Genomic DNA, 11,936 nt, shown 5'->3' with positions numbered 1-11,936 from the left:
CCGGACTAACTAACACTCTACCGCACTACTGTACCGCCGACGTTATTCTAGATAATAAGTATAAGAACTATACGTAAGTCGCCCTCCCTAGGCGTTATTAATTTCGAATATAAGTTGTTATCCGTTCGTTCGCTACTACTAGGATAACTGCTAGCAGGGGTTATATATATATATATATAGTATATAGATATCTATATTAAAACGATATATATATCAAGTATAGATATCTAGGACCTATATGTAAAAACGCGTCTAAATTATATATACGCCCTAGAGAAAACAATAGGTCCTACAGCTATAGAAGAACGTATTCGGCAGACGTAGTCGGCGTATAAGTCGTATATCCTACTAGCGGCCTTAGGATATATATAGAATCCCTGTATAGATTACTAATTACCTTCCCGCGAGATCCGATATACTCTCGAGATAAGCGCCTTAGCAAACTCCGGGTTTTCCTTATACCCCCCGTATTTTCCTTCTCTCTTTTCTTCTCTATCGTTAACTTTGTTAATCTACCGAGACATACTCAAAGCTCTTAAAATGCCTAATATAGATACTGTTTCCCTCTCTACCTACGTCTCTGCCTCCCTCCCTAGGGATAACGACGACCAACTCGACTATAGACTCGATTTACTATAGGACGAACAATCGAGACCTAGAGGGCTTCCGAAGGCTGCTTTTGATAGCGGAACTGATATAAGGACTCAGAAGTGGTTAGATAGGACATAGGAGGAACGAATAGAGCCGCTCGAAAAGATATCCTATCTCGGAAAGGGGAAAGAAAAGCAGGGAACTTAGGGTACCGCAAAAGTAATCTACGATCCTAATTATAGCGGAGAGAAGGAGGACAAGCAGGCAACTCAAGGTACTATAGGAGTAATCTATAATCCTAATTATAGCGGAGAGAAGGAAGAAAGGCAAGCAAATCAAGGTACAGGTCTAGTAATCTATAGTCCGGAGACTAGCGAAGATTCGGATATACCGATTAGGCGGCGTATACGACAACTACCTCAACCGACAGCCTCTCCTAGACTAAGTAAAAGCCTCGCCGAAAGGAGGCGGGGACGTACGAAACTAGTCGCGAAAAAGTCCTATCTAGGGAATAAGAGGCCGATAGGGAGTCAACGGCCGTAGAAGAAGCCTATAATACGAAAGGCACCCAAAGCGAGAACTAAGCGACGAACAAAGCCTAGTATAGCTACTCTTCGCGAGATTAGGAGATACTAGAAGACGACCGAGCTGTTAATACGTCGACTACTATTCTAGAGGATCTGTCGGGAAGTTACTATAGATATCGTAAGTAAATCTTCGAGTAGTATATACCGGTTCTAAGCAGAGGCCCTCCTCTGTCTATAGGAAGCGACGGAAGCGTTTCTTATACTTGAGTTCGAAGTCTCTAATATACTTGCAATATATGCGAAACGAGTAACGTTACAGCAAAAGGATATAGTACTTTGTCGATAGATTCGGAAGCGCTTCCTAGGGGAAAATAACGGAAAAGATGACTTTTAAGCTTTTAGGAATCTGCCGACCATATCTGCCGACCATATCTGCCGACTATGTCTGCTAACTATGTCTTAGGGGAAGGATTAGGACTCCTACCGAGAAGACTTTCCGATAATATTTACTACCTATACCGACCGTACCTGCCGACCGTACCTACTAACCGTACCTGCCGACCGTACCTACCGACCGTACCTGCCGACCGTACCTGCCGACCGTACCTACCGACCGTACCTGCTAACCGTGCCTGCCGGTTACTCCCGGCAATTGAAGATTACGTACGCAAACCTTATTTGGATCTCGTATAAAGTGCGTATATGTTATTACTTAGGCAGCAAACAATCCGTAGCCTCTAATTGGCCGAGCGGTTGTCTCCCAACAATACAAAGTTACTCTCTACTTTAGAAAAAACCTAACTTACTATATTAACATTGCCCCCTTCCTTTCTCTCTCTCCTTACTACCTCTACTATACTACACTATACTATACTACCTCCGCTACACTACACTACACTACTATACTACACTACACTACCGCTACTATACTACACTAGCGTACTAATCTACTACAATAGCCTTAGCAATGTCGATTGCGTAGAAGCGCAAACAATCGATCGTACGCAAGACTCCTCGTACTAGTAGAAAGGGACTTCCTTCGCGTATAGGTAGTAAAAAGCTTCTAGGCACTCGTATTAAGAAGGGATACAGATATGCCCTAGGTAGTAAGTAATTCTAGAATCCAGATTTGTAGTCGGCATTTGTAGTCGGCATTTGTAGTCGGTACTAACTTTCTCAAAGCATTAGCTCTCAAAGAGATCAGGAAGTGCTAGAAGGAGAGCCTGCTCTATATTAAGAAAACCCTATTTGCTAGACTTATTAAGGAGCTCGTTATAGATTAGGCTTATATACCTCTTCGCATTCAAGCAAGCGCTCTTAGCGTTCTTCAAGAATATACTGAGTCTCTCTTAGTAAGAATCTTTACCTATAAGTCTTCCTATTTCTTATTCTTTCTAATTACTTACTTACTTACTTACCTCCTCTAGCGGCCAACCTTTTAGCTATCTACGCTAAGCGCGTTATACTCTAAGGCAAAGATATAGAGTGTCTTCGCTCGCTTCTCAAGAAGTAGGGTATTTGGCCTAACGATTTCGTAGTCTGCCCTTACAATTCTAGTCCTATTAATCCCAATTTCATCTATATAGAGCCAAAGAAGAACAAGGCTACTAAGGCGCTGAAAGCAAAGGCTACGCCAAAATGTAAGCCTCTCCTAACTAAGCAGCCTCGACGAATCGTTAAAGACGATTCTGACGAGGATATACTAGACGCTACTCAGAATCCGACTATAGAAAACAATAATAGCGAGGATACTACTGCTCAGCAGGCAACTCTTAGTAAGTTACTCTTTTATTATTAATTATAATATACTAATTTAATAGCTTAGGATAATACTCCGCTACTCCTAGATAATAAGCAGGACGATAATAAGCAGGATGAAGATAAGTAGGAACAAGATAAGCAAGATCAAGATGTCTGAGATTAAGATATCTAAGGTCGAGACTTTTAAGCTAGTTATAATTAAGAAGAGCTAGATAATGATTCTAGCGATAATAAGCAAACTCTTAAGCAGAGGCTAGAAGCCTATGCTAATAAGCTAGTAGCGGCAGCTTACGCGCTTACTATTGCGAAAGAGCGTTTAGAAGATAGCTTACGCCTTGCTTAGGAAACTCTCGAGGGAGACGTAAAGAAAATTGCGCGTCAGTTTTATCGTTAGCAGCGGCTGAATTTCGAGGATTAACTTTGCGCTTATCAAAAGATACAAGACGCTAAGGTAGAGGCCTTGAAGCAGCAAGCAAAGGAGTAAGCTGCTCTAGATGCTTAGCTACTTACTAAGAACTAAGGTAGTTTCTATCCTTAGTATATAGTAGCTCATAACTATAATCAATTGGTTAGAGCTTCCCTTATTATTCTAGTAATCCCTTTTTGATTGGTATATATGGTCGGCATATATAGTCGGCAGCTGCAATAAACATAGAATATATTCCTATCAAATTCTACGCTCTAGGAATCAGGTAGTAGGTATATATCCCTTATTAATATTTCTTTCTACTATTTTGTAGGTATTTAACTCGTATTATATAATACCTATTGCAATACCTATTGGGTATATCTACTAGGTTTTTACCGTTAGGTTATACCCCGCTTATAAGCTGGGTACCTAGCTTATTTGTAGGGTTGGGTATTTAAGTTAGGTTGTACCCAACCTATACCCAACCCAACCTATGACGAGGCCTATTAAGTAATACCTATATAGTACTACTAGTCTATAGATCCGTAGTAAACGACTAATAGCCTTCGTACTCGAATCCGAGAGTAACGAGAATACTAAGCAATACGTTAATAACGGTATCGGCGTCGCCGGAGCCGTAGAACGTATTACTCTTAGTTAGGTTATAGTAACGCTTACGATTAAGTCGGAGTTCGTAAAGCGAGAGCTATCGGTATATAGTACTATATAATTCGTTCGTAAGTCGATACTACGCGGCCTATACTACGGCTTTACTAAAGCTAGGTATACGTATCTCGTAGACAGCGTAAACGGACGGATTTAGCGCTAATTCGTATATATAGTCGAGTGAATTAACGGTTAGCTACTACTATTTAACTGTCGTACCTTGCCTTACTTGTACGTAACCTAGTCGGCAGTTCTAACCGTACCCCCGCTATCGTATATTCCTCGCGTTACGGACGCGTAGATTAAGTGATTCGTCGTCGCTATCGCCTATATAATCGTCGAAACTGTTATTGTTTCTAGTAGTAGTTCTATAGTAAATATACTTATATATAGCTCGGCTTATATTACTAGACATACAGACAACCGCAAACCCTTTACTAAACGCGTAATCCTATAGCCTAGCCTTATAATAGTCGGGATTTCGGAATATCTCGCTAGTACGTAGATACTTATAATAGTATAGATCTATAGTATCTATAAACTCGCGGACAGCCGGTATACGGCTCTCGGCAAGTAGTAAATACGGAATCTACGTCGGATAGGGCCGTAGTGCCGGTAGTTCTATATAGAAGACGGATAGTAAGTAAAACTTAACCTTCTTACCGCTATATCCTTTGTCGACGGTTACTTCTATAGTAGCCGGCTCCGGCTGCTACTATAAGGCAGGGTGTTTAGGCAGCAATAACTTAGCGCTAGCGTTACCGGCGTTGCCGGCGTTATCGTCGACTATAGTATCGTCGATTATAATAGTATTAGAGGTACGCTTGCCTTAGTACGGCTATATCTATAGACTAATCGGATCGTCCGGCGCGTCCGGCGTAGGTAACTTATTAAGTATACTAGTATTATTCTACGCTAGATCGTAACTGTCCTCCTTTTAATTAGTAGGTCGATTAGGGAATAGCTCTTCTAATATCTTAATATAGCGGAAGCCGCTCGGTAGTATAGTAAACAGTAAAGATAGATCTAGCAGCCGGAAGCTCGTATTAGTATTGTCGTCGTCGTTAACAAATAAAGTATTATTTAGGCCGTTCGGGTCGTTTATAGCCGTTGTTTTGTAGTTCGTTATAGTACTTATAAGCTAAGAGCCGTATCTCGTACATTTGTAGGCCGAATCTAGTAATTTTCGTAGTATAGTATTAGTATAAGTATATAGAAGCAATTAGAGAGGTATATATATACGTATCGGTACGTCGAAGTAAAGATATTCAGTATTGTAGGTATTATAGGTATCGTAGGAAAAGTCTGTATAGCAAGTAAGGTCAACCGGAACTACGTTACTCCGCGCCGAGCTATAACTCACACGCTGCGCTGTAACTCATATGTGCTTAGTCATCCGGAAGCCCACCACACGTGCTTAGTCATTTCCGAATCGTCCTTTCAGATCGTCCTGTCCCTTGACACTTGCCTGACAAGCTATCTACCGGTTGGCGTGATGATGGTTCTGGTCGTAGGGGGCCTTGGTTTTGTGCTCGTGCGTGATTATTCTACCTCCTCCCCCACTACTACTACTACTACTGATATCACACACGGCCAAGGTTGTGTACTCTGGTTTGTGCAGCGACATGTTATGATGATGTATGAACAGATTCTCGATTTTATCCCAACTCATAGTGACGGCACGGAAATGTACAATTTTCGACGACATCAGCATAGTGGCATGTTTACTGGAATAATCCCAGGCAGTAGAGGAAGGGATAAATATCAGCCCACATACCATTTGACTGATGCGAATGATTGTTCCACTGCTACACTCGTCAGTTGAAGGCATAGCATCATCATCTCCCGCGGAGCACCATCTACATCAGAAAACATGTCCAACTACATCACCACTCACAATGCCGAAGGCAAAGCCATCTTCTCCCCAGCGTCTGCCCCGCATCATACGCTCCCCATGCAGCCTGGGGTAGACCCCGAGGTAGCGGGACTCAACATACTCTACACCACCTACTCATTCCCTTCCAATCTCTCCACCGACAAAGACATTGAGCAGTATCAGATCGACAGGACCACCGGGATGGCACCTGGACAGCTTTCTCAAACGGGAACTCTGTCTATGATCATTACCATGGCACCCGATTCGACAGCACCAATGCATCGGACCATGACCTTGGACACCATCATCATCTTGGAAGGGACTGTCGAGTTGCACTTGGACTCGGGGGAGACGAGGACGATGACTGCGGGCGACACCATTGTCCAGAGAGCCACGATGCATTCGTGGAAGAATGTCTCGCCGAACGGCGGGAAGGTGAGGATGATGGCAATGGCCCAGCCCATTGTAGCGCCTTTGGAAGTTGGAGGCAAGAAGTTGGAGACGGAGTGGATGATTTGAGTGCGATGCAGACTTTTTTGATCGTGCCATAGTCCGTCAGTCGGAGGTCGGTTCAGATCGTGTTGATCCAATCTCCCAAGTAAGAAAGAGAGCGAGTGTATAGCATTACCATGCCTCTTCATTCCTGCGTTCTTCCATTTCCTACAGTGTAGACAAGACACGTTTTTTCAGCCTCGGCCACGTGACGCTGTCGACGTTTCCGACCATCTCACAATCTTCCCGCTACTCTCATTGACGTGGTGTCCAGCGAGTGTATCCGCCCGAGCCCAGCCTCTCTTTCGTCGAAGGCATCGTGAGCGGACAAGGTGGATTGGTGGAAGACGGGCTTCAAGGCGTGGAGAGGGTCGCGGTGTTTATGAGTCGTCTAGGGCCGATGGCCGAGTGCTGCTGGCGGGATACATTGGAGGGAGGCAGTGCTGATGTCGATGGAAATGATCGTGTGAGGTGGGTGTTCATGTTGTTGCGGCCGAGAGCTTCCACCTAGGTACAGATGCAGATTTCGTCATCGTCGGTTCGAAACTCCAAGAAGCTCTCCAAGCTGTGGCAAGTCGTTAGGTACATGTTTTTAAAGGCCGATCTCACCCCATCTCCAGTCTTCTCATTTATATCTTCCAACTCTTCCAGGCTTCCCGTGCAATTTGGCTTCCAAGAATCTACAAGAACAGAGCAAGAAAAAAAAAAACACGAAAAACCAAAGCAAGAGCAACAAAACAGAAAACAAAACCAGCCCGTATCACCAAAATGCCTGGAAAGACATTAGTAGTCCTAGGAAGCGGCCCCGGAATCGGAGTCGCCATCGCGCAGACATTTTCCGTACGAGGCTTCACCCACATCGCTCTAGTCGCACGCAACAGCGAGCGTCTCAAGGAGGACCAGGACAAAGTCTATGATGCCATCCAGGAGCGAGGCTACTCGTGCCAGGTCAAGACGTGGACCTGCGACATGTCCGATTTGGATGCGTTGAAGAAGACTTTGGGAGAAATTGAAACTTTTGGTGGTTTGGAATGTGTCTTGTTCAATGCTGCGAGGGTGGCGGGTAAGCCGCCGCTTGAAGAGGATATTATGGCGATTGAGAGCGACTTTCGGGTGGGTTTCTACTCCCATCTTCGATGATGATGATGAGACGACGAGGCATGCTGATCTCAGGTGATGATATAGTTGACCAATCTCGCGCTGTACGAGACTGCTCTCTGGGCCATTCCCAAGCTCAAGGAGGTCAATGGCGATGATCGTGCGCCGTCGTTCTTCGTGACGAGCACTACCCAGCTCTGGAGGGAGCCCGTCTACGAGCTCGTCTCCCTGTCGATGGTGAAATCGGCGCAGCGAGCGCTGGTGCTCTCGCTGCATCACCAATATGGAAAGGATGTGCATGTCGCTCTGCTTTCTGTCGGTGGCGTAGTATCTCCAGATGCCAAGAACCTGAGTCCGGAAAACATCGCAGGCAAGGCGTGGCAGTTGTACAAACAACCACGCGACAAGTGGGAGAGAGAAGAGGCAATTGATGAGTAGTTGGCTCGGCTACCTGGAAGCTTTAGCTTTGTGTCCTCTCTACGTGCTAGCCTTTGTACTGAGTTTTCTTCTAGTATATCACTCATTCTCAAGCAGACGACCACCTCGCTCGTAGTCTGACATGTGTCCGACTATCCCTACCCTGCGGTCAACTCGTTCGAAGTGTTGCTTGGTACCTTTGATAGCATCCGATACGTTCAAGCCGGGACGTTGCTGTTGATGCTTGCTCGCGCCATCCGCCTGATGTAGAAGCAATGGGGTTCCAACTGGTTCCACTTGATCGAGAGCTTCCGACTGCTCCCATCAACGTATTCGCCTCATTGCCGCAAACGCCAAGCTGGAGATTGAGCTCAGTGCGGCACCGTCTGCACAATCGATGCGTTGACGTAGAGATGGTCTTTTTCAACCAAACTCAATACGCAGCCAGCGCTCCAAATATCGATACCCTCGTCCTAATCGTGACCTTCTTCCACCTCGGGGACACGTAAAGCGAGAGGAGTGACGACCTTCCCTCCCATCCCATGTCCGGACCATATCGCTGGATGGCGTATAAGCGTTCTCTCCTCGAGATCGTAGCATCGCGGCGCTTGTTGGGCCACTTTCCCTTGCGGGTGTGTGTATGCAACACAGATACGTCTGGTGTGAAGACTCCCGCAGCGGAAAAGAAAGCCAGGGACGTCCGACGAGACGAGCCGCAACCGAGCCGCCAACCGGTGGTATGCATCCCCCATCAGGGTCACCATCTTCCACAGATCCATGTATACATGAACTCGATGACTCTGGCAGATAACAAATATGCTGGCAATGCTACATGTTCTCAATGCTGCACCGGCTTTCAGGAGGATTTCCTTCTTCCGGCGCTTGGATTACTCTTACCCAATCCCGCAACTCAGTCGGCGGACGATGGCCGTTCAACCTCGCATTTTTCCGACTAAAGGCTTTGGTCTACTCCCGACGAATACCAGATTTGAGGAAGAGAGACTTGTCGGGTATCAAGCCAACGACTTCTATCCCGTCAGGCTAGGAGAAGTGTTTCAAGCAAGATATCAAGTCGTCGCAAAGCTGGGCTTTGGCACCGCTTCTACCGTTTGGCTATGCCGCGATCTCCAGTTGAGTGAGTTCTGGCGCTTTTCGGTATCTTTGCGCTAACGTCTAGAGAAGACCAGTTGCTCACTCTCAAGATCTGCATCAGTGGGGAAGGCCAGACACAAGAGGTGGCAATCTCAAATCACTTCAAGTCTATACATACTGAGCATCCCGGTAAATCGCATATGCGCATAGCTCTGGAAGATTTTGAGGCCAAGGGACCGTACGGAGTTCACCAGTGTCTGGTGTTCCCGTGCCTAGGCATGAGTCTGTCGAACCTGCGAGATTTGTTCGAGGACAGGTCTCTCGACAAAACTCTGCTGCAAAAGTTCTTGCTTATGATCTTGACTGGATTGGACTTTATGCACCAGGCAGGAGTAGTACATACCGGTCTGTTCTCGAGCCCACGCGATTGAGGTATTCTGGCTAAGACGCAAGCTAGATTTGTCGCCAAACAACATCTTGGTCGGGGCCGACGACGCTACAATAGCGAAAGTTGAGCACGCTGAGATCAAAAGTCCATCGCCGCGCAAGGTATTAATGGATCGTACCATCCATCTGTCTTATGCTATGCCGACGACCTTTGACCCGCCAGTTATTACGGACTTTGGCGCTGCCCGTTTAGGAGAGCCCGATCAAAAGCACTCGGGCGATGTGATGCCAGCAGTTTTCCGAGCACCAGAAGTCATCGCTGGCATGCAATGGGACTCGAAGATAGACATTTGGTCTGTCGGTGTCATGGTACGAATCGACATGACCCTTGGAACGAACTGATCGCTGATGTACTCTACCTACATAGATCTGGAACTTGCTGGAAGATGGCAATCTTTTCGAGCCCTTCAAAGACGGCGAGCTTGATGATGAGTTACACCTCGCTCAGATGGTTTCTCTGATAGGAGCTCCGCCAAAGCAGTTCTTGGAGCGGAGCGAGAAATGTCGCAAATGGTGGAATTCTGAAGGTGAAATCTTGCTGAATAGAGGTCACGCATCTTTTTGGACTTTGCTGACGACTCCAGGTGTTTGGATCGGTGCGACGGCCATCCCTAGTCAGACTCTAGAATCGCGTGAGATACGCTTGAAAGGCCAAGACAGAGAATTGCTGCTCGCTCTCGTACGCAAAATCTTGAGATGGCTTCCAGAAGAACGGCCATCGGCGGAAGAGCTTTTCGAAGACGATTTCATAGGTCAGTTTATAAGTCAGGTTAAGCCTACCCCTTTATGAATAGGAATTGGTAGTATCGACTACGGCGCGCGAACATATAGACTTTACCCGCCGCCTAACTACAGATTATACCTAAAGTTCGATCGTATTTTAATATTCGGTTAGGTCTCCGAGGTATAACGGACAGCGGCCCTTAATTTAATACTCTAGTACAAAACATTTTAATATTCGGTTAGGCCCTAGAGGCCGAACGGATACCTTAATAGAGCCTCTACTCTTTTGTAACAGTTAATATACTATAGGTTAGCTAATGTTTTAGTAAGCTATAATAAAAAACGAACGGTATCTATACTACTAGTTATACTATATACTTAGTCGAGAATAGCCGCTTATATTAAAAGGAGCTACAAGTTATACAAACGGATTATAAACTATTAGTCGATTTTAAAACTAAGTAGCTTACTAGTATTAAGCAGTAGATATGTTTTTTTTATATAGGGTATTAGAGTAGAGCTAAGAGCTAGACAGCCTAGATAGGCTATACTACTTCTAGTAATAGGCTATATAGAGTACTTTTCTTCTTTTTATAATAGAAGATAGAATAGATATAATTAGAATATAGAGAGATATATATTCTACTCTACTATAATTAATATCGCTATCTTATAGTATACCTTACCTTCTAATACTACTCTCTTTATTGCCTATAGCTATCTCTATATCCTAACGGTTCTCTACCTATCCTATCTCTTTTACTATAGAGCTACGCTACGACCTACTATAAGTCGGGCCTATCTAATCGTCTACCTAAGGATAGCGATAGAAGAGAGAATATTATAGTAATAAATAGAGCCTAAATATAGGACCGGAGTAGGCCTCGTTATAGGTTAGGTTAGATATAGGTTAGGTACAACCTAACTTAAATACCTAACCCTACAAATAAGCTAGGTACCTAGCTTATAAGCGGGGTACAACCTAACGGTAAAAACCTAGTAGGTATACCTAATAGGTATTGCAATAGGTATTATATAATACGAGTTAAATACCTACAAAATAGTAGAAAGAAATATTAATAAGGGATATATACCTACTACCTAATTCCTAGAGTATAGAATTTGATAGGAATATATTCTATATTTATTACAGCTGCCGACTATATATACCGACTATATATACTAATCAAAAAGGGATTACTAGAATAATAAGGAAAGCTCTAACTAATTGATTATAGTTATAAGCTACTATATACTAAGGATAGAAACTACCTTAGTTCTTAGTAAGTAGCTAAGTATCTAGAGCAGCTTACTCCTTTGCTTACTACTTTAAGGCCTCTACCTTAGCGTCTTATATCTTTTAATAAGTATAAAGTTAATCCTCGAAATTTAGCTGCTACTAACGATAAAACTAACGCGCAATTTTCTTTACGTCTCTCTCGAGAGTTTCCTAAGCAAGGCGTAAGCTCTATCTCCGTTTAGACGCTCTCTCTTTACGCTTCGGAAGTCGTTCTATACTAATGACATCAAACTTTCGGATCGGAGATACTACTACCCGGACTCCTACGCTTTTCAAAGAGAGGGTCTAAGGACAACCTACGTATAGACAGGTATAAACTTCGTTATCTTTTTTTATATTTTTTAAAATTCAGAAGAGAAGGACAAGAAGAAGACGCCTGCCCGAAGAAGACGCCTACCCGAAGAAGAGGCCTACCCGAGAAGAAGAAGAAGCCCGGGAGGAAGAAGAAGACGCCTACGGCCTGCCCGAGAAGACGTCTGCCCGAGAAGAAGACGCCTACCTACCCGAGAAGAAGACGCCTACCCGAGAAGAAGGAGG

General features: G+C 44.6%; 4 protein-coding genes across 4 annotated transcripts in view; all 4 read left to right on the top strand.

Annotated features, from left to right (window-relative positions):
• Positions 1-5,721: 5,721 nt before the first annotated feature.
• SEPMUDRAFT_152271 (uncharacterized protein) lies at positions 5,722-6,731 on the top strand. The gene has a single exon (XM_016907346.1). The coding sequence runs from the start codon at positions 5,828-5,830 to the stop codon at positions 6,347-6,349; it is 522 nt and encodes a 173-aa protein (XP_016756049.1). The 5' UTR covers positions 5,722-5,827; the 3' UTR covers positions 6,350-6,731.
• Positions 6,732-6,970: 239 nt separating this feature from the next.
• Positions 6,971-7,950, top strand: SEPMUDRAFT_152270 (short-chain alcohol dehydrogenase). Its single transcript, XM_016907345.1, has 2 exons — positions 6,971-7,435; positions 7,508-7,950. The coding sequence occupies exons 1-2, from the start codon at positions 7,091-7,093 to the stop codon at positions 7,856-7,858; spliced, it is 696 nt and encodes a 231-aa protein (XP_016756048.1). The 5' UTR covers positions 6,971-7,090; the 3' UTR covers positions 7,859-7,950.
• An 811-nt stretch (positions 7,951-8,761) lies between these two features.
• Positions 8,762-10,166, top strand: SEPMUDRAFT_74517 (kinase-like protein; the record flags this gene model as incomplete). Its single annotated transcript, XM_016910068.1, has 5 exons — positions 8,762-8,992; positions 9,040-9,334; positions 9,387-9,685; positions 9,744-9,903; positions 9,961-10,166. 5 exons carry the CDS (start codon positions 8,762-8,764, stop codon positions 10,164-10,166), a joined length of 1,191 nt encoding a protein of 396 aa, XP_016756047.1.
• Positions 10,167-11,619: 1,453 nt separating this feature from the next.
• The window catches only part of SEPMUDRAFT_111982 (uncharacterized protein), a gene marked incomplete at both ends in the record, with an annotated part of 1,012 nt that continues 695 nt past the window's right edge, over positions 11,620-11,936 (top strand). Inside the window, 2 exons of the mRNA XM_016900950.1 lie at positions 11,620-11,682; positions 11,752-11,873. Of these exons, the coding sequence (XP_016756046.1) occupies positions 11,620-11,682; positions 11,752-11,873 (185 nt within the window). The remainder of the gene's footprint in view (positions 11,683-11,751; positions 11,874-11,936) is intronic.

Source organism: Sphaerulina musiva (genome assembly GCF_000320565.1).
Source record: "Sphaerulina musiva SO2202 unplaced genomic scaffold SEPMUscaffold_13, whole genome shotgun sequence".
Classification (NCBI taxonomy): Eukaryota; Fungi; Ascomycota; class Dothideomycetes; order Mycosphaerellales; family Mycosphaerellaceae; genus Sphaerulina; species Sphaerulina musiva.
This window is presented reverse-complemented; position numbering and strand designations above follow the sequence as displayed.

Bases quoted from the DNA above. Each gene is read 5' to 3' on its own strand.
- SEPMUDRAFT_152271 (XM_016907346.1), top strand. From the start codon at position 5,828: ATGTCCAACTACATCACCACTCACAATGCCGAAGGCAAAGCCATCTTC.
- SEPMUDRAFT_152270 (XM_016907345.1), top strand. From the start codon at position 7,091: ATGCCTGGAAAGACATTAGTAGTCCTAGGAAGCGGCCCCGGAATCGGA. The intron at 7,436-7,507 runs GTGGGTTTCTAC...GTGATGATATAG, and splicing joins CGATTGAGAGCGACTTTCGG to TTGACCAATCTCGCGCTGTA.